Source organism: Oncorhynchus kisutch, linkage group LG3 (genome assembly GCF_002021735.2).
Source record: "Oncorhynchus kisutch isolate 150728-3 linkage group LG3, Okis_V2, whole genome shotgun sequence".
Lineage (NCBI taxonomy): Eukaryota > Metazoa > Chordata > Actinopteri > Salmoniformes > Salmonidae > Oncorhynchus > Oncorhynchus kisutch.
This window is the reverse complement of record NC_034176.2, coordinates 20,494,263-20,513,580: the sequence shown is the minus strand read 5'-3', so window position 1 is coordinate 20,513,580 and position 19,318 is coordinate 20,494,263. Positions and strand designations below refer to the sequence as shown.

The 19,318-nt window shown below is 40.2% G+C and overlaps 2 protein-coding genes across 7 annotated transcripts; both read right to left on the bottom strand.

The window, feature by feature from the left end:
• Window positions 1–190: 190 nt before the first annotated feature.
• Window positions 191–4,498, bottom strand: si:ch211-12e13.1 (uncharacterized). 3 transcript variants are annotated; one of them, XR_004208301.1, is made up of 5 exons: window positions 4,336–4,498; window positions 3,971–4,072; window positions 1,723–3,804; window positions 1,366–1,575; window positions 191–1,205 (listed from the first exon to the last, which is right to left on the bottom strand). XR_004208301.1 is itself a non-coding variant. In XM_020469353.2 (5 exons), exons 1-5 carry the CDS (start codon window positions 2,717–2,719, stop codon window positions 1,003–1,005), a joined length of 1,074 nt encoding a protein of 357 aa, XP_020324942.1. In that variant the 5' UTR covers window positions 2,720–3,051; the 3' UTR covers window positions 191–1,002. The 3 variants fall into 3 exon arrangements, 2 of the variants coding, with proteins under 2 accessions (XP_020324942.1, XP_031674532.1); XM_020469353.2 differs by lacking the exons at window positions 3,971–4,072; window positions 4,336–4,498 and having other exon boundaries at window positions 1,723–1,965; window positions 2,139–2,302; window positions 2,466–3,051; XM_031818672.1 differs by lacking the exons at window positions 3,971–4,072; window positions 4,336–4,498 and having other exon boundaries at window positions 1,723–1,965; window positions 2,139–3,028.
• A 388-nt stretch (window positions 4,499–4,886) lies between these two features.
• Window positions 4,887–17,472, bottom strand: LOC109877018 (mothers against decapentaplegic homolog 2). 4 transcript variants are annotated; one of them, XM_031818653.1, is made up of 11 exons: window positions 16,603–16,857; window positions 15,260–15,660; window positions 13,188–13,277; window positions 12,711–12,904; window positions 12,354–12,488; window positions 12,181–12,255; window positions 11,976–12,029; window positions 11,399–11,611; window positions 11,100–11,237; window positions 7,447–7,591; window positions 4,887–7,091 (listed from the first exon to the last, which is right to left on the bottom strand). In XM_031818653.1, exons 2-11 carry the CDS (start codon window positions 15,484–15,486, stop codon window positions 6,968–6,970), a joined length of 1,395 nt encoding a protein of 464 aa, XP_031674513.1. In that variant the 5' UTR covers window positions 15,487–15,660; window positions 16,603–16,857; the 3' UTR covers window positions 4,887–6,967. The 4 variants fall into 4 exon arrangements, with proteins under 4 accessions (XP_031674513.1, XP_031674518.1, XP_031674526.1 ...); XM_031818658.1 differs by lacking the exon at window positions 16,603–16,857 and adding an exon at window positions 17,277–17,472 and having other exon boundaries at window positions 4,888–7,091; XM_031818666.1 differs by having other exon boundaries at window positions 4,888–7,091; window positions 15,260–15,546; window positions 16,603–16,842.
• Between the last annotated feature and the right edge of the window lie 1,846 nt (window positions 17,473–19,318).

Genomic DNA, 19,318 nt, shown 5'->3' with positions numbered 1-19,318 from the left:
GTATACAGTAAGGCCGGAGAGATCCGGGCTTCTGATCACATGATTTAAGGTTACATAAAATTGAATTTCCAACTCTACAACTGCAGAATTACATACATCTCTATGGGCATGCAAACAATATCACAATATTACTTCACCTAATCCACTCACAATAAAGATCATTTTTTCACCACATGAACTGAAACTACAATTCATTTTAGTAATATTTATTTAACATTTTACTCCTAGGCAGAATCTAATCACCACTCTTTGATGTTTGGCAGAAATATGTAAATACTGACATTAAACTTAAGGTATAGTTTAATTCATGGATCTCTACAAAGCATTTCAGTGAACAATACTGTTTATGTTCCTCTACATATTTCCTGCCTACACCTCCATTTTACAATGAGTAATACAAGAGAAAAGACCTTCATATACATGAAGGCAGGGAACAAGAATATCAAACAGATCAAATATTCAAGTCTCCATTCCCTGTAGTGACCTTGTCTGCATCAGCATACGCCTGGTACTGTAGCTTATGGTGCTTCTGTGGACATAGTAACATTAGAGTTGTAGAGGACACAGAAAATGCCTTAAGACTGCAGTTCTTGTTTGATGTAAATATCTACTCTAGAGGGTAGCAGTATTGGGGTACTTTGGATTGAAGATACATTTGTGTAAATCACCTGCTGGGCCATGAAGCCTATGCCGCACTGACTAGGATGCCACATAATGGCAAAGATGAGATGTCATTCCACTAATAATTACACAATCATCCCTTATTATTTCATCTACCTGATATTTATACAATGTCATGTCATAACTGATCATCTTAAAGCTGGAATCCTTATTGGTGAAGCAGCCACACCATTTACGATTTTACAACAAAGAAGTTACTGCACACAACAAACAGTTTTTTCAACTCTGACATCATTTAACACATCATGCTACGTGATGCTACTCATCTCTGCAACAAAAACAATAACGGTGCTGGTGTGGCCATTGGCGCCGTTTTCATCTTTAATTCACATCCTCTACAGTAGTCCTGCAGATTTGTCCCGTGATGTGAGGTATCTTCCTCTCGTATTGCTCCATTTGGAAGCTAACACATTTGGACTGCACTCCCGCACTCTCACAAAATTTGATGGTCACTTTTCCTGGTACCAACAATGGTTCCTTGAACTGGGCGGTGACAGAGATGGGGGCTCTAATGGCATCAACTCCTGTGGAATCAATGGATGTTTGGAGAATATCAATCAAGGTGCTAGATTGAGGGTAAATAAAGTATGGACAGCAACAACAAAAAAATACTATTTGAGCCACCATCATTTTGCTTATAAATAATTCAGTATTGAGGTAGAATCACTAGAAAAGCTACTTTACCTTTGTGCTTTTCAATTTCAGCCAAGCATTTAGACAGCATCCATAGACTAGGAGTTGGGGTACATCTGCAGCCCAAGAGTTTAGCAGGAAGAGTTAGGAGACAACGTGGAGAGTAGTCAGAGAAAGCCCACACAAACGTCAGTCCTGTAGTCCAGGGAACATTGATATCTACCGCCTTCACGTCATCTGGCTCTGATGTGTCCATGTGACCTGTCAAAAGTGTAAGAAAATATATTGGTTTATGATGTGGGTTCTGTGCTACTCAAACTTGAATAGAACAATTTCATTCAACTTCCTCAGGTTTGTTGACTGGTGGCAAAATGTAGAATTAATTAACTTAAGTATTGGTCTACTCACCATCATACCACTCAGGTTTAGGTTGTGTGTTTGGTGTTCGGCCTCTGTCCTGGGAGAGCATTGTCAAAACACTCTCCCATACTGGCTGGTCAGTGTGTGAAATGGCAGTTAAAGAAATGTCAACCTCCACCCCATCTTCAACAACCCTGTACTCTAACACACGAGCCTGCAACTTGAAGGGTCCCTTCTTCAGCTCATCTATTGGCTGCCATGTTCTCAAACTCTGACGTAGCCGGACTAGACCTAAGGAAACAATGTATTGAAGTGGGGGGATTTTATATGAACTACACATCTGGCTGAATTGAATTAATATATTCTACAGAAATGTAGGAAGAAAATGGAGTACCTTGAGTGTTGACATTTGGATGGCCTTCAAAGACATGCAATACCCAGCCAGCAGAAGAGGTGTTACTTACCCAGAGGGCTCAATCTGAACTTCTCAGCAGATATTAATATGTCAAGCATCCGCAGACAGAGGGTGTCTGGGTAACACAGAGGGATATCCCTGAACTCAATGTCTGGGTAGTCCCAGCCATATCCAGCTGCACTACAGAACCTCCTCAGTAGATCCTTGTTGAACCTTAGAGAGAAAAAAGTACAGCACATAGGAGATAATTGGTCCAAATGTGAACAAATAAACAACCATCTTTGTAAGGCAGTGTTGTTTGAAATTATTATAATAAAATCAAACCATAGCACTAAAACAAATTGGACTGCTACATTGTCAAGCGCAATCAGTTTACCTGCAGTTAAAGATGGTGAAGGCAACTTCACCTTCGACATCTCTATCGCAAAAGTACAAATGCCCCTGTCTTTTGATAAGAGCTCTGAATACATATCTGAGAAAAAGGTAGGCAAAACTTGGAATGCTCTGACGACTGTCAAACACCACATTAGCTTTCAGTCGTTTATAAGAGCAATAAATGTTGGCGTAAAGAAAATATATGGCACACGCTGGGAGCCCAGCAATGAAAACATTGGTCATAATATTTTCCATTTTCAAGTATTACATGAGAAGCATCCACCGACTCTATTGTACTTGATCACTAATATGTACTATACGGTTATAGGAAGGCCTCCTCGGGAGAACGAGTGCTAGTTGCCCTTGTGCTGAAGTTTGCAGCTAGTCCGAGAGTACACTGCCATGCCATTCATACACGTCAATTAAAAAACATCGCCAACATGCACACAATTTTGTATTTAACTAATATATTCCTAATCAAGTCACTTCGGTCTCCTTACTGCACTTTTGACACTTTCAACCATGATCAAAACGAAAGTTGTGTTGAAGTACGGAGTGCGTTATGGGACAAAACATTACAACGTCAACATGTAATGTCGTTGGGTAATATCAGTTATTGATATGAACAAACTCAAAATGTGTTGATATTTAAAACATCTTTATTTTTTTCAAGTAATTGATTGAAAGTTACTGAGAAAAAAAGTCATACATAATTAAGTTGTCTACATGAGACACCAAATATATATCCCGATTTATGGCGTTTATGTCTGTTCAAATTACGTACATTTAACATTTTGTCCAGGAAGGTGTGAAGAAAAATACACTTTTTGCAACATAAGATTACAATATGTTAACAGCAACATGCATGCCATAATCAGCACTGTGACACAATCACAGTTTCATATTAGGAGAAAGAAAGTTAAATTAATCGCATGCTCAAAGTAAATTATCCTTTGACATTGTAGAAATCATCCAGCAGCAACATGCTTTGGACTGCTTTGTGTAAACATCATTGACTCAGTGTCTTTGAAAGAAACTGAATGGCATAAAGGAGTAAACACTGACTGTTCCTGCATCTGAACTGTTACTCAGTCTGACCATGTAAAGTGGGAATAAATAAAAAGGAAATCAAATGTAATGCTGATTCTTTGTGATACAACAACACGTGTGTGTGTAATCTTCTTTGTTGTACATGTAGGGTTTCTCCTTCAGGAATCATGGAGACATCCCCCTGAGCCCTGAAAATGTCTTCTCTTAGTTCAACATCCAGATTCAGTCTTCGCTTCAGCCAAACAGCAGCAACAACACAATGCAGACCGAATTGACAGCAATCAAGGGCACTGCAAGATGAGAGAAAATATGATGAAAAATGCCACAAACCAGTCTCAGTTCAGTTAGGTCAACATCATAAAATTGTTTGAATAAAACAAGAACAAAATATTTTTTTTTAAATGCATGCAGAACGATGTTTGATATTTATAAATGGTATTGATTTTTCAGTCGTACCTCTCATTACTGTTCTCACAGAGCGGACAAGGTTCATTAGCTGCACTTTAATGCCCGGTTCATCACCAAATCCCCCAATACTTTGGTCCACACCCCAGCCAACTAAGTTAGAAGGAACAAAACAATTACATGAATGCAAACAAAAATGACCCTGGCCATGAGGCAGATCAACGTACCTGTACGCTTTTCCAACTCATTATGCTGGTGTAGTTAGCTAGCTAATTTAGCGGTAACGCCAATTTATGCTAAAATGACTCATATCAACCAAATATCGTTACTTTCTTGCTTCCCTGTCTAGCTAGCAAGCAATCAAGCAAATCATTGTTGAAAGTAATGTTAGACCAAATGTGTAGACGGCCACTTACTTTTACTTAAAAATCTTTCTTCGTGCAATACGGCGACAGCATTTACACACAAAATCACCGCTTGAATAAGGGAATATAATGTAAACGCCATAACTGTAACGTGTTAGCTGACGTTAGCAGCTTCAAGTATTTCCTTATGACGTTGCCTAAATGTATGGCATCATGAGAAGAACAAATTGAACGGGCAGTTCGAAAGCGTGACTTTCTTGACGGAATACAAAAGTGGGTGCCCAACAGTAAATGGCCAATGTAATACCAATACTGTATAATCATAATCCATACTCATGTCCAAAGGGATAGCATTTTGTGACTATTGATTTAATGGTGTAGGGCTTGAAAACGTTGCAGTAGAACTAGCTAACATTCCTGAGAGGTTATGGATGTATCTAGCCAGACACACCACTGGATGGCTATCTCCGTTAATAACACCTCAATATCTCCTTCATTTGCACATGATTTACTAGAAAGTTAAAGGCATATTCCCAGAAGTTACATTTCTGTAGATGAGAAAATGTAAACATGTTAATAAAGATGGAAAGAAACACATGGGCATCATGAGAATAAAAATCTTTATTAGTGTTTTATGAAGTCTGCATAATATGCCACACGCCCGAGAAGCATATGGTCAGAAAAAAACCTGCTCTATCAATAACGCCCTCTACTGGTAAAACTGAGAGAACTACTGTACTGACTGTTTTGCAAATATTTGACTGTTAAATACACACTACTGTATAATGTACGCCTGGTCCACTTCAGATTTGTTATGTACTCTCTTCACATTCATATATTGTAGGCCAATGGTACAAGGATTCAACACTGGACCCTAACACATGGTTCAGTTCCCCAAATCCAAACTCACTAGTTGCACTTACAAAGTACAATCACTAGTGCCGTACGGTTATAGATGAATAACATCAATAAAGGAGATGGGAGAAAATAGATGTTAAAAGAAATCTTGCAGTAGCCACAAAATGACAATGTCAGACTGCAAGCTCAGTCTTGTTGTACATACTGTATTTTATAGACAAGAACAAATACAATGCACACTAATACAGAAAATATGTCCCAGTGTGCAGTTTCATTTCGCTCTTCCTTTTGTGATGTAAGAACATAGAACACTGCCAAGTTTCTGTAACATTTAGCTAAAAAATAAATCACTTTTTTTGGTTGACCACTGTTTTATGGTGGACCTTTTTATCCTTTACTGAGCACCAAATAGCTTCCAGAAATCAAATGTGTTTCAAGAGTGAAGAGATGAATGAGTCAAAAGAAGTTCATACAACATTCCTCAGTCACATAACCCATCCATACATTACAGGAAAGCAGATATCATGTTACAGGCATTTATGCTTTGATTTGTGTACTTCTGATGCACCAAGTTTATTCTTTTAAAGAGACAGAACCTGTCTACATAACATGGGGCTGTGTTTTTCTTACCAAGGCAAGGGCTTAAATTGGATTCAAGTTGAACCTTAAAAAAAAAACACAAAAAACCCACTAATGATCCATGCTCACCATGTCACTTAAAAAGAGACAGTCTTGAAAATATTAACTTTAATAAAAAGTGAACGACAGAAGTTTAATTATATTTATATATAAAAATACATGAGAATACAAAAAAGTAGCAAAAGAAAGGGGATATAGGCTAAAAACAATATAGAATGAAATTCATTGATACCTTCCATTCTCCAAGTGAAATAACTTTTTAACAATTCACCTCAAGAGACCTGGACACCAAAGTGAGACATCAAAAAAAGATTTTACAGCTGATATTCTCTGGTCCTTGCCCGGTGCATCCAAACCTAACAGAGCCTAGAATTCACTAGCCTGCATCTGAGGCGGTGTGGTCCAAATGAAAACACGGGCTACCTATAATTACATTGGAGGTGCCATATAATGACAGAGCTAAAATGTATGTCAACTACAGCCGGATTGATTTCGCAGCTTGTTTAGTTTTTTTTGCTAAACATTCCTATATGTCCATTAAGAGGTGTCTTACAACGACACATCTGGAATAAAAAAAATACATTTTGACAAAAGGGTAAAGAGTTAATTAGGTAAATTAAACAATTACATTTTAAAAACATAATTGAGCATTTCCCTTCGAGGAGAAAGCGACAAATGCCATCTTCATTTCTTAACCACACTAACTCCCCAGACAAAAACAGATGGGTCCATGTTTCCCAGAGAAAAGTTACCTCATGGCCAAAAAGATGGATGGATGAGTTGAACCAAAATTCATTTAGCATTCACGCTTGTGTTACTTATACAAGCATTCTCCAATACTGAGAAACTATTTGTAGAATATTTTTTGGTATTTCCACTGCCTCCAATAACTCATACCTGGACTTTAAAAATCAATATACATTTTATTTGCACCACAAATAGATCTAATATTAAGGATTTGGGGGAAAGCAATTTAACAAAGATGGGTAACAAAGTGCCTAATTCTATTCTGAAAAGTATGTCTTGCTGTGTGTGTGTGTTTAGACAGGGACGTGGAGCTAGGCCACAAATACTATGAAGTATGTTAATAGCAGAAATTATTTCTGCAGCTTTTTTTCATGATAGGACTTGCAAGTTAGAATTTGATGATCTTTGAGTGGGTGACGTTTAGGGTCGTTTTCTAGCATTATGACATACTGGAGCAGCGTACAGAAGGGGAACCCATCTGAGTCAACACTTTGTCCAGCCATTGGAGAGGTCCATTCAAATGCAGTTCAATCCAGCAGGGAGTGCTCGTGACAGTCTGCCGTCTAGTAGACAAAAAGACAACAATGACAAATTGGTGAAATCACTCAGCATGCAAGCACAGGAATGTCACCAAAAAACATAGAATAGCCTGAACCTCTCTGACTTCTTCCATAACAGAAGTATTGTTTAAGAGGGACAAATCACATTTGAATACCCATCCCAACTCCTTAAACATTCCAAAGTTTTTACAAATACAGAAAAATTGATCATTAGCAGGCTACAATGTATATATTTTTTAAATATATGCCAATGATTACATTAATATTACTGTCTTCCTCCGACTATTCATCTTCTACTAACTAGGCCATTGTGTACAACTGAAAGAATAAAAAGTAACAAGTCGGTCATCATGCTTGCCTGTATTCAGCCCCCCAGCCTTTGACAAAACTCATGCGGATGGTGCACATCCTGGTGAGCTGGTACACAGCCTCAAAGCCCTGGTTCACGGACTGGGCCAGCAGGGCGGCAAACTCCTGGTTGTTGAAGATCTTCAGGTTACAACCTGAGGGGCATTGGAAGGAGTGGGTCAGTTGAGGCATTAGAAATCATTTCACCAGTCAAATAAGCAGGGGTGTAAAGTACTGAAGTAAAAATATTTTAAAGTACTACTTAAGTAGTTTTGGGGGTATCTGTACTTTACTATTTATATTTTTCACATTTCTAAAGAAAATTATGTACGTTTTACTCCATACATTTTACCTGACACCCAAAAGTACTCATTGTATTTTGAATGCTTAGCAGGACAGGAAAATGGTCCAATTCACACACTTACCAATCCAACACATGGTCATCCCTTCTGCCTCTGATCTGGCGGACTCACTAAACACAAATGCATCTTTTCTATGGGTTCCCGAGTGGCGCAGCGGGGTCTAAGGCACTGCATCTCAATCGGCGCAAAATTAGCTCAGCGTCGTCTGGGTTTGGCCGGTGTAGGCCGTCATTGTAAATAAGAATTTGTTCTTAACTGACTTGCCTAGTTAAATAAACTAAAAAATGTTTTTTTTTTTGTAAATGATATCTGAGTGTTGGAGTGTGCCCCTGGCTATCCATACATTTTAAAATGCCGCCTGCTTTGCTTGATAGAAGGAATTTAAAATTATTTTTTACTTTTGATCCTTAAGTATATTTAGAACCAAATCCTTACTTTTACTCAAGTAGTTTTTTACTGGGTGACTTTTACTTGAGTAACTTTCTATTAAAAAGGCATCTATATTTTTACTCAAGTATGACAATTGGGTACTTTTTCTTACAAATTAATTAAAAATGAAAATATGAAACGTCTTGAATCAATAAGTATTCAACCCCCTTTGTTATGACAAGCCTGAATAAGTTCAGGAGTAAGAATTAGCTTAACAAGTCACTTAATAAGTTGCATGGACTCACTGTGTGCAATAAGTGTTTAACATGTTTTTTTTATGACTACCTCGTCTCTGTACTCCACACACACACAGATAATTGTAAGGTCCCTTAGTCGAGGAGTGAATTTCAAACACAGATTCAATCAAAGACGAGGTGTAAAAAAATAATAAAAAAAAATATAAAAAAACCTGATAATCAATATCCCATTGAGCATGGTGAAGTCATTACACTTTGGATGTTGTACACCCAGTTACTAGAAAGATACAGGTGTCATTCCTAACTTAGTTGCAGGAGGGGAAGGAAGCCGCCCAGGGACTTCACCATGAGAACAATGGTGACATGAAAACAGTTACAGAGTACCCCGGGTTCAACACTCATCGGATGTGGCAGGGCTTGCAAACTATTATGGACTACAAAGGGAAACCTGGCCGCGGTCTGCCCAGTGACGGAAGCCTACCGGAGGCTTTTAAGCTTGTTTTGAGGCAAGCAACACTGAAGCATGCAGGAGAGCACTAGCTGTTCCGGACGACTGTGATCACACACTCCGTAGCTGATGTGAGCAAGATCTTTAAACAGGTCAACATTCACAAGGCCGCGGGGCCAGATGGATTACCAGGACGTGTAAATCAGAGCATGCACGGAACAACTGGCAAGTGTCTTCACTGACATTTTCAACCTCTCCCTGACCGATTCTGTAATACCAACATGTTTCAAGCAGACCACCATAGTCCCTGTGCCCAAGAAAGCGAAGGTAACCTGCCTAAATGACTACCACCCCATAGCACGTCGGTAGCCATGAAGTGCTTTTAAAGGCTGGTCATGGCTCACATCAACACCATCATTCCGGAAACCCTAGACCCAGTCCAATTGGCATACAGCCCCAATAGATCCACAGATGACGCAATCGCAAATCGCACTCCACACTGCCCTTTCCCACCTGAACAAAAGGAACACCATGTGAGAACGCTGTTCATTGACTACAGCTCAGCATTCAACTCCATAGTGCCCACAAAACTCATGACTATGCTAAGGACGCTGGGACTAATCACCTTCATCTGCAACTGGATCCTGGAGTTCCCGACGCCCCCCAGGTGGTAAGGGTAGTCAACAACATCTGCCACACTGATCCTCACATGGGGGCCCCTCAGGGGAGGGTGCTTACTCCCCCTCCTGTACCCCGTTCCCCCATGACTGCGTGGCCAAGCATGACTTCAACACCATCATTAAGTTTGCTGATGACACAACGGTGGTAGGCCTGATCGACAACGATGAGACTGACCTCCTCCCTATAGGCAGAGACCTGACAGTGTGGTTCCAGGACAACAAACTCTCCCTCAACGTGAGCCAGACAAAGGAGTTATTGTGGACATGGACTATAGGAAAAAGAGGGCTGAAAATGCCCTCATTCACATCGAGGGGGCTGTAGTGGAGCGGGTCGAGAATTTCAAGTTCCTTGGTGTACACATCACAAACAAACTATCATGGTCCAAACACACCAAGAAAGTCGTGAATAGGGCACGACAATGTCCTTTACCCTCAAGAGACTGAAAAGATTTGACCTGGGTTCCCAGATCCTCAAAAAGTTCTACAGCTGCACCATCCTGACCGGTTCATCACCGCCTGGTATGGCAATTGCTCGGCATCTGCCCGTAAGGAACTACAGAGGGTAGGGCGTATGGCCCAGTATATCACTGGGGCCAAGTTAACTGACATCCAGGACCAACATGGCCCAAAAATGGTCACTCCATTCACCCAAGTCTTAGCCTGTACAAATCACCTCAATTGACCTGTATGCCCGCACATTTGACTCGGTACCGCATGTATATAGCCTCTGTAGGTATTTTATTGTGTGACTTAAAAAAAAAAGTTTTTACTTTTATTGAAAAACAGCCCCAGGGCATTATTCCTCCTCCACCAACCTTTACAGTTGGCAGTATGCATTGGGACAGGTAGCGTTCTCCTGGCATCCGCCAAACCCAGATTCATCCGTCAGACTTCAAAACCAGTCATTTGAAGGAATGTCCCACCTCATTTTAAAAGATCTACTGTATCTTGCCTATGCCGCTCTGTACCATCACTCATTCATATATCTTTATGTACATATTTTTTATCCCCTTACCCTTGTGTCTATAAGGTAGTAGTTTTGGAATTGTTAGCTAGATTACTTGTTGGTTATTACTGCATTGTCGGAACTAGAAGCACAAGCATTTCGCTACACTCGCAATAACATCTGCTAACCATGTGTATGTGACAAATAAAATTGGATTTGATTTGATCTATATGGTGTATAATGAGTAATCCAGGAATGTCACAAGTTAATTGACGAGAAAACTTTAGAAAATAGCAACTCTACATATCGCTATGACTACAATAAATGGCTAAAAAAATTCCGGACACTAAGGAACTCCTTCTCACCACTCTCAAGTATTTGAATACTAACGTCCGTTCGGATATTCGAATAACCATGCCCATTCCTACTGGGCATCTTGTATGGACTGCAGAACCACCATGCTATCAGTTTTATATTGGCTGTAGAAACAAGTAGTTAGACTGACTAAATATGGAATCTAAACACGTGAAAAACATTTAATACTAAGTAATGATTATAGGAACACATGGAATATTAAAGAAATTGTGTTTGGCTAAATTACCTGGAGGAATTTTGCACACGGTTGCTGGGTGCCACCCATACCGCTGGTTGCAGTTTGGACTTTGAACAAAGATGGCGCTATCACTGAGACACTCAGCAAACACCTCACCACCAATATAATACAGCCTGACTCCTCGTCCTGTGGAAATAGTAGACAATTAGCATGAGTATTTCTGCTACAAAACATCTCTGTTCCTGGGCAAATCTGAATTGGCACCCTATTAATTTTAGCCATAGCCTTCAAAAGTCATGCACTATAAAGGAAATAGTGTCCCGTTTGTGACATAGCCCCTGTTGTACCTATATGCCTCCTGGTCATCTCAACAGTGGCGTTCCTGTTGACGTTGGAGAGCAGGCCCAGACAGAAACGCTCTGAGTTGGAAGGGTCTGTAAAACCGTCCACGGTCAGAGAGGGCTGCGAGGCGTGGAAGGTCTCTCCAACACGCTGGTTCAGCTCATAGTAAGCTATAGAGCACCAGAACGCAGGCTCAGAGTAGGTCACCGGCTGCAGGTCTGGGGGGGGGGGGGGGGGGGGGGGGGGGGAGTGAGATGTCAGGATGAAAGACAACTACACAGGTTGACAGGCATAGACCAATGATCTCCAGAGTGGGTACTGGGCTATTTAAAAATTGTACACAGGCACCCCAAATTCTGATATTTTTCCCACTAATTGGTCTTCCGACGAATCACATTTTTTTCATCATGTCTTTTTCAGAGCTGGTCTCATTGGTCAAAAGACCAATTAGTAACAAAACAAGAAATATCAGAATTGGGCTGCCTGTGTAAATGCAGCCAATGAGTTTAGTCAAATTTGTTCAGATGATCAATTACTGGTTCTTCAGACGTCGAGCAGGTCTAAAAAGACAATTCTTCTTACCCATGCTATGATTGACAGGTGAGAGGGTGCCAGGGGACAAATCAGCAGGAGAACCTAACATGGGAGAAAACAGGAAATTATAAAATTGCATGGTCAGATTTATTTGTGCAAAGAATCTACCAAGATATTTTAATCAACAAATGTAAAAAAAAAAATGTTTGCCAAATTATGTTAGAACTTCTTATTTGAGGTAAGTGGAATATACCTGTGTCCATACTTTGATTCATCGGTTGATCACTGGCTTCCCCATCCTCACTTATGTATCCAGGTGGTGGCGTTTCTATAGTAACAGGGGAGGGAAAAATACTAATGAGCTGAAATGGATACCTCGTTATCATGAATACCATTTGCATATCAACTCATGATAGATACACAAACCTGGTATGTAGTTATTTGGAGGCTCGATCCCTGCAGGAAAGTTTGTGTTCTCAGGTATGGAATGAGTGTAGTCATCCAATGGGGGCAGTTCTGTCAGAATTTCCGAGTGTCTTGGCACAAGGACAGGTGGCAGAACTAGAGGAAAGGTGGAGAAAATATTCTTCAATGCCAAACAAAATTCAAAAGAAGTGACATCTTTACAAAACATAGTTGAAGATTATACTAACACCACTTTTAGCCTCTCATACAAATCTTTTTTCATGTTCAGAAATAAGAATGTCACAACTAGCTGTCAACATGGGCTTTGATGGCACCCAAAAGTCAACACACACACTAGTGGTTCAAATGACAACCTACCTGGGGTCTCCACCCTCTGGTAGTGGTAGGGGTTGATGCAGACCTCATCCTTCTTGAGGTGGAAGGCGTACTCACAGGCCTCGATGGCACGCAGCTCATGGTGGCTGTGCAGGTCGGGCCATCGCCACAAGCGGCAGTAGATGACATGAGGAAGACCCTTTCTGTGCGAGACCTGCAGGCGCCCATCCAGGGATCTGACAGGACAGGCAATGGAGGAAATAGGTGTGAAAAGTGAGTGCGAGGAAAGGAAGAAAAGGGGGAGGAATCGATAGGAGTAAGAGAAGGAGATGCATGTGGCCAGCAAAACAAAAGGTGGGGGTGTGGAGAGGGGAGGTGGGGTATGATGAAATGAGATGAGAATGATAGAGGGATGAATAGAATTTGTGCTCTCAATGTCCCTCACCCCCCCTGGAATGATTACTTCCCACATCAAGGTTGTACAACAGTATGTAGCATAGGACAGTTGAGGATAGTCACCTGGTTTGGTCAGGGTAGCTGTATAGGCCTGAGGTATCCCACTGTTCTATCGTATTTGGTGTACTCAGTCCCCATATTTCAGAGCAATTGCTGTGCACAGAAAAACCAAACAACAAAACAAAAACAAAATGATAAACATGGGGCATGAGTCATTCAGAAATACCAGTATGGGTAATGTAAACATTAAAAGGCATCTTTTATTAGAGTAATTTTCAATCGGGTATTTAATTCTTTCAGTCTGGAACTGAAAAAAATAACCGTCAAATAAGAGAAGCCTTTTGACAGAATAAAGAAAAACAACAGCATAAGATGGGGGTACAGTAGTATACACAAACAAACATTATGCGAGACAAAAAAAACATTTCTACTGTGGCATATCAAATTTTCGGAACAACTGAAACATTTCCACCACAGCTGTGTAGGTCGCAAGCAATTGACTTATCTTGAGACATTTAAGTAAACACAGAAGACACAAAATGGGACTAAAAGGAAAGGAGGGAGCAATCTTGGAAAAAAGTACATTTCCAATTAACTACCCTCTATATTTAACTTTGTGATTGTAATGGACACGTAGAAAGGAATGATAAAAATAAACAACTCTAGAAATCAAATAAAAATGAAATGGGGAAATATGACGTGATAGTTGCTGCTCATACAATATCCTGACTTTAGAACTCAGAGCTAATATAGCCTACCTCTGAAGTGGGACTGAATCTAAACTATTGGCTAGGCCTATATACTGTGTTCTAAAAGCTGGAATAGGTTCTAAACGTCACTCTAATATATATATGCATGACATGTAGATTGGCAAATAACATTCAACTTGAATTTCTTTGCAAGACCATCAATTATAGGCCTACACAATATATTTATTCCATCTGTCAAAAAGCTCTATAGAAATGTACTCAGTGTCTAATAAACATACTAGACATCTGAACTGTTCATAGCTAGTCAATATTGAACAAATAGGTATTTTACAGCACACAACATTTCCCAGAGAACATGTTCTACTCTAGGACATCAAGGTTAACTGGCTGATAAGGAATGTTCTCACCCTACACCCTCAGACAAATGTGATACAAGTACATAGCGGGAGGCTAAGTCAGTGTTTACAAAACAAACTGTTGTGCCATTTCTGAGAGTCAATGTTAGAAAGAAAGTAGAAGCCTATAAAATGTAAAAGAATTTGGGAGTTGCTAAGATTTCTATGTATTGGGATCTTGTATGTTACATGCTGTTTAAGGAAACAGGAGGCGACAAGAGGGTTACCCGATACTAAATTATAATCTCCAGAAAACATACAGGAAACTGCCAAAATAAAGGAAACATTTGCATAACCGAGGGATACAAAGTATATTGAAAGCAGGGGCTTCCACACAGGTGTGGTCCCTGAATGAATTATGCAAGTTACATCCCATCATGCTAAGGGTCATGTGTAAAAATGCCCTGTTGCGTATAATTTTGGCTACCATTGCTAGAACACATCTGTGACTCAAAGAGGGGTCTCACAGGAGTGTTTAAAGGGTGAGTGTGTGTCAGTCACCAGATCTCACCCCAATTGAACAGGAGTGCAACCTGAGACAGGGTTTTCCACCACGAATAAAACACCAAATTACGGAATTTCTCATGGAAGAATTGTGTCGTATCCCTCCAATAGAGTTCCAGACACTTGTAGAACCTACGGCAAAGCACACTGAGGCTGTTCTGGCGGCTCGTGATGGCCGAACGCCCCATATTAAGACAGTTTGTCTGCGTTTACACAGGCAGTCCAATTCTGATATTTATTTCACTAACTGGTCTTTTGAACAATCAGATCAGCCCTGAAAAAGATTGATGTTATTGGTCAAAAGACCAATTAGTGAAAAAGATTTGGGCTGCCTTTGCAAATACAGCCATAATGTTAATGGAATTGGGCTGACTTTGTAAATGCAGCCACAATGATGGCATTTCCTTTAATTTGGCAGTTACCTGTAGGCTTCTGATGAATGGTCAACTGTTAATTCTATAGAACCATACAATGACTATAGGCAAACCCTAGCTCTGTTACCTGGCATGGGGCTATGGTTACTTACCTGGGGATGGTGACACACTTGGTGTTGCAGTTCTGGGTGGTGATGGCCTTCTCCAGCTCGTCCAGCTGTCCAGTCTTCTTCAGCTTCTTCACCAGGCTCTTGACAGCCTTCTCACACCACTTCTCCTCCTGGCCATTCTGCTCTCCACCCCCGGCGCCACTGGCTGACTTCTTCCACCCCAGGAGCCTCTTAACTACCGGAGGGGTGAAAGGCAAGATGGAGGACATTTTGGTTGTAGCGAGGAGGAGTCTTGAGAGAACTCAAACACACACTGAGGCAGAGGGGACCTGGAGGAAGGGATGCACAGTTTAGCCCTTTCTCTGGTGTGGTCCCTCTGTTTCGTGAGGAATCACAGGGCTGGAGTGAGGAGGAACTGGATATGTGCAAAAGAGATGAGACACCTGAGGAAGTAAAATCAAACACAGGAATTTAGTAATCAATGTCTAAATAAAAAAAAATGTGATGACGAGTGCATTCAATTGTGTGATGGGTGCATTTTAAATTGAATGGGTGGTCTTGAAAAACTTGTTAGATAAATCCCACCATCATATAATTTCATTAGCAACAACTGTAGTTACATAATATATCTAATAATAGAGGCGACTTGAGCACTCAGTGGACTGAATCACTAGCAGCAAGTAAACATAACATACCATTGTTTGCGAATAGACATATAGCCACAAAACAAACATTTCATACCAGTGTTGGTGGATGCTGTATAACACCACATCTTCATTATAAAAGGTGGTTAGCTATCTACCGTGATATACTGTTCAATTGATAAACTCCATTGTTCGTTAGTGTATATATTGCAGTTAGTACCAAGCTAGCTACCTCGGCTAAGTGGGTAGTTAGCTCCATAGCTAGCTGATACTTTCAGGCCGGTTGGTTGATGATAGGCATTTTATCAGCAGTACAAATCTACTATTTAAGTTAGTTAAGTTTGCAATTATTTACTCATAAGGTAGCAAGCCATGAAAGGCTGCAGAAATAATTGAGTACATGACTCGTATGGTGGGATTACGTTATCGTCAATACCTTTTGTTGTGAAAACAACAATTACTGTAGCTAGCTAACGTTAGCCACCTAACTCAGGCTTTCAATACAGCTAAATGACTGGTTAGCTAACTTACAACGAAACAATGGTTTGATTGAGACATACAGCGCCATCATTGCCAGTTACAATAACAATCGTGTTTATTTTATGTTAACACTAAAAGTGATAAATAAGCCAACTAACGTTAACTAGCCCAAATTTTAAAAAAAACTGGCTAACGTTAGCTTGCTAGCTGTCGTTAGCTAACAACATCAAAGTCGAGGGAAAATTAAAAGCATTGCATTACCCTGATGATGAAGCTCACGAGCTCTTCTCTGTGTAAAGATATGTGCAAAAGACAAAGTGGGAAACTCCTCAAAAACAAAGGGCTACCTTTAAAAAAAAAAAAACGATAAATGTAGCCGCTATTTCGACGAAAATATTGTTGAATTTTTTAAAATCTGATAACTAGCTAGCTGTTTAGCTTCACAGGCTATCAAGACCTGAACAAGAAACACACCCTAGCTGGCTAGCTGCATTCAGAATCTTAATCCCTCCTCTTATCACCTGATTGGATAAAACAAGACAATCATATTACTTTTGTAGAACGGATTGGTCGCCAGCAATGTCAATCTCTATTGTTTATTTGACAGCATGGTTTGTTTTACAATCTGTCATTGTCGGGGAGGAACTAGCACTCCATTGTTATTTTTTTTGTAGAATTTGTTATAGCCGTTAATCCTTTCTCATACTCCATAAAGACTAGAAGTGAGGAAAGACATATTGGGTGAACTATAACAGGAAGTGGTATCCTCTAATTTGTTAAGAAATTATGCGCAATTGGGCCCACAGGAACAATGATACGATTCCATGTAAAAATCCAGGCGAGGCTACTTTTTCACAACAAGGTTGATGAGAAAATGTATGTTACGTTTTTGTTTCACAGTAGCAACCGAGGCCGATGTATATTTAATTACTCACTTGAAATAATCACCAATCTAACACATCTGGGTAAATTAAAGCACGTTTCAAAACTATTCCTAGTACAGCATATAACCACATCGGTGAAGGAAGGATGCAATTAAAAAACTATTCCGACACGGCTCCAGATTCATCATAACTCGAGGCTTCTTTTCTGCAGAAGCAGAATTCCTGTCTGATAGTGATAGCAGAGAGGAAGAGGCGAAGCGAGCGGGTTTCTTCCGCCTAAAATCTGTCTCAGGTATTAAGCAACTGAGGAATTTTGTATAGGGGGCAATGGGAGTGTCGAATTTAGTCAAGATAAAACCCATTGCTATTTTGATACTTGATCTAATAGAAGTATCGTAATGCTTAGTTTATTACGAATGTACTGATATGTGTGATGCACGTGACACTTCGTAGTTCGAGACGGCGTAGGCCTATCTCTGCATATCCATGAGGATAGCATAGACCCAAACGGCGTTCCATAACACAGTGATTCTCTTTTTTTCTTCTTTTTTTAAAAACTTTTTTTTTATATTAATATCAAATCAATACATAAAGCACATGAGGGAACACAAGCATACATAGATTACAAACAATAGACAATCGAGCTAGGGGGTACAATGTTACATTACAATTACACAAGGACCTTAAGGGACATGCATATACTTACAATTCTAACAGCTTTTTTGTTAGTAGAGCATTTAACCGTCTTAAAATACAGTTCAATTTATTTTTGTAGGGTACGAAAATGTGGTTTTCTGTTTGTAAATTTACATTTGTGTATATGAAACTTGGCCAAAAGAATAATGAAATTAATTACATAAAAATGATTTAGCTTATTTCTATTGTATGTAAAGAATCCAAACAGTACATCTCTCCACAATAGTGTAAAATCTTCCTAAATGTGTTCAATTATAAACCTACTGATGTCTTGCCACAGTTTTCTTACATGCATACAATGCCAAAACAGATGCACAACTGTTTCTGGGTGGTCATTACAAAAGGAGCCATTTGAGTTGATGTTTTCCTTAAACTTCTTCATATAGTGGTTGGCAGGATAATATTTACAGTGATTCTCACACTCCATTGAATACGTGTGGTTGACGTCAACACCCCTCATCGAAATTCGTTATTGAAATAACGAAATATATCCACCAATCCAAAGAGGAATAGGCAGGAGCTTGACAGCCTGCCGTCCTGCTCTGTGACAACGAATCTCATTATTAGGGCGGAGACACAAGCATCTTGTCATTATATCCAGTATCTCTGATGATAGGCAGGAGAAAAGGAAAGGAAGCAAATGAGGGGGTTCGATAAATCTGCCCCTGGCCCCCACGTAGGCGTGTTTTACACTGGCTGAAAGTTTATAGCATTCGATTTGGAACTTGGCTGCCTTCCGGCTATTCAAAAAAACGGGGAACTCAGACTCTCCGACTTCAGTGGGTTCAAGACAACTGGGAACTCGTAAGAAAACGAGCTCCGACTGGGAAACATTATTTTGAAAGGTTATCCAACTCGGAATTTCAGATCTGATGCCGCGTTCACGTGCTAGTTGAAGTTAAGGACACTCTGAAATGTTCGACATGCTAGACTTGCTTATACACATGCCGCGTTCAACGAATCAGCAAGTCAGAAATTAGCTCCGAATGTAAAAACTGAACGGTCATCCAAATTCCCATTCGGGAACACGGTCCTCTTTCCAGACCTCCGACTTTCCGACCTGAAGATCACCGATGTCATGATTTGAACTCGTTATTTTTCTCTCGAGTTCCCGGTTTTCTTGAAAGTACCTCCCTCCCTGCTTTTGTCCGATGACGTGAGGGGCCTTTGCTCAGTTCAACAGGGGCCAGCATAAATAACTCCCTCAGAGACAAATATTAGGGGGACAAGCGTCCTCTCTCCTCATCTCTTTCTGAAATGCCATTGGAGGAGAAGCCCAGAGGGGATGGACCTCTGGCTTTCTCATCCAATGGGTTTTGATAAGGAGGCAAAGAGAGAGGATGTGAGGAGTATGCAATTGAGATTGAAATGCTCCCACACTCTACAAATTGGCCTAC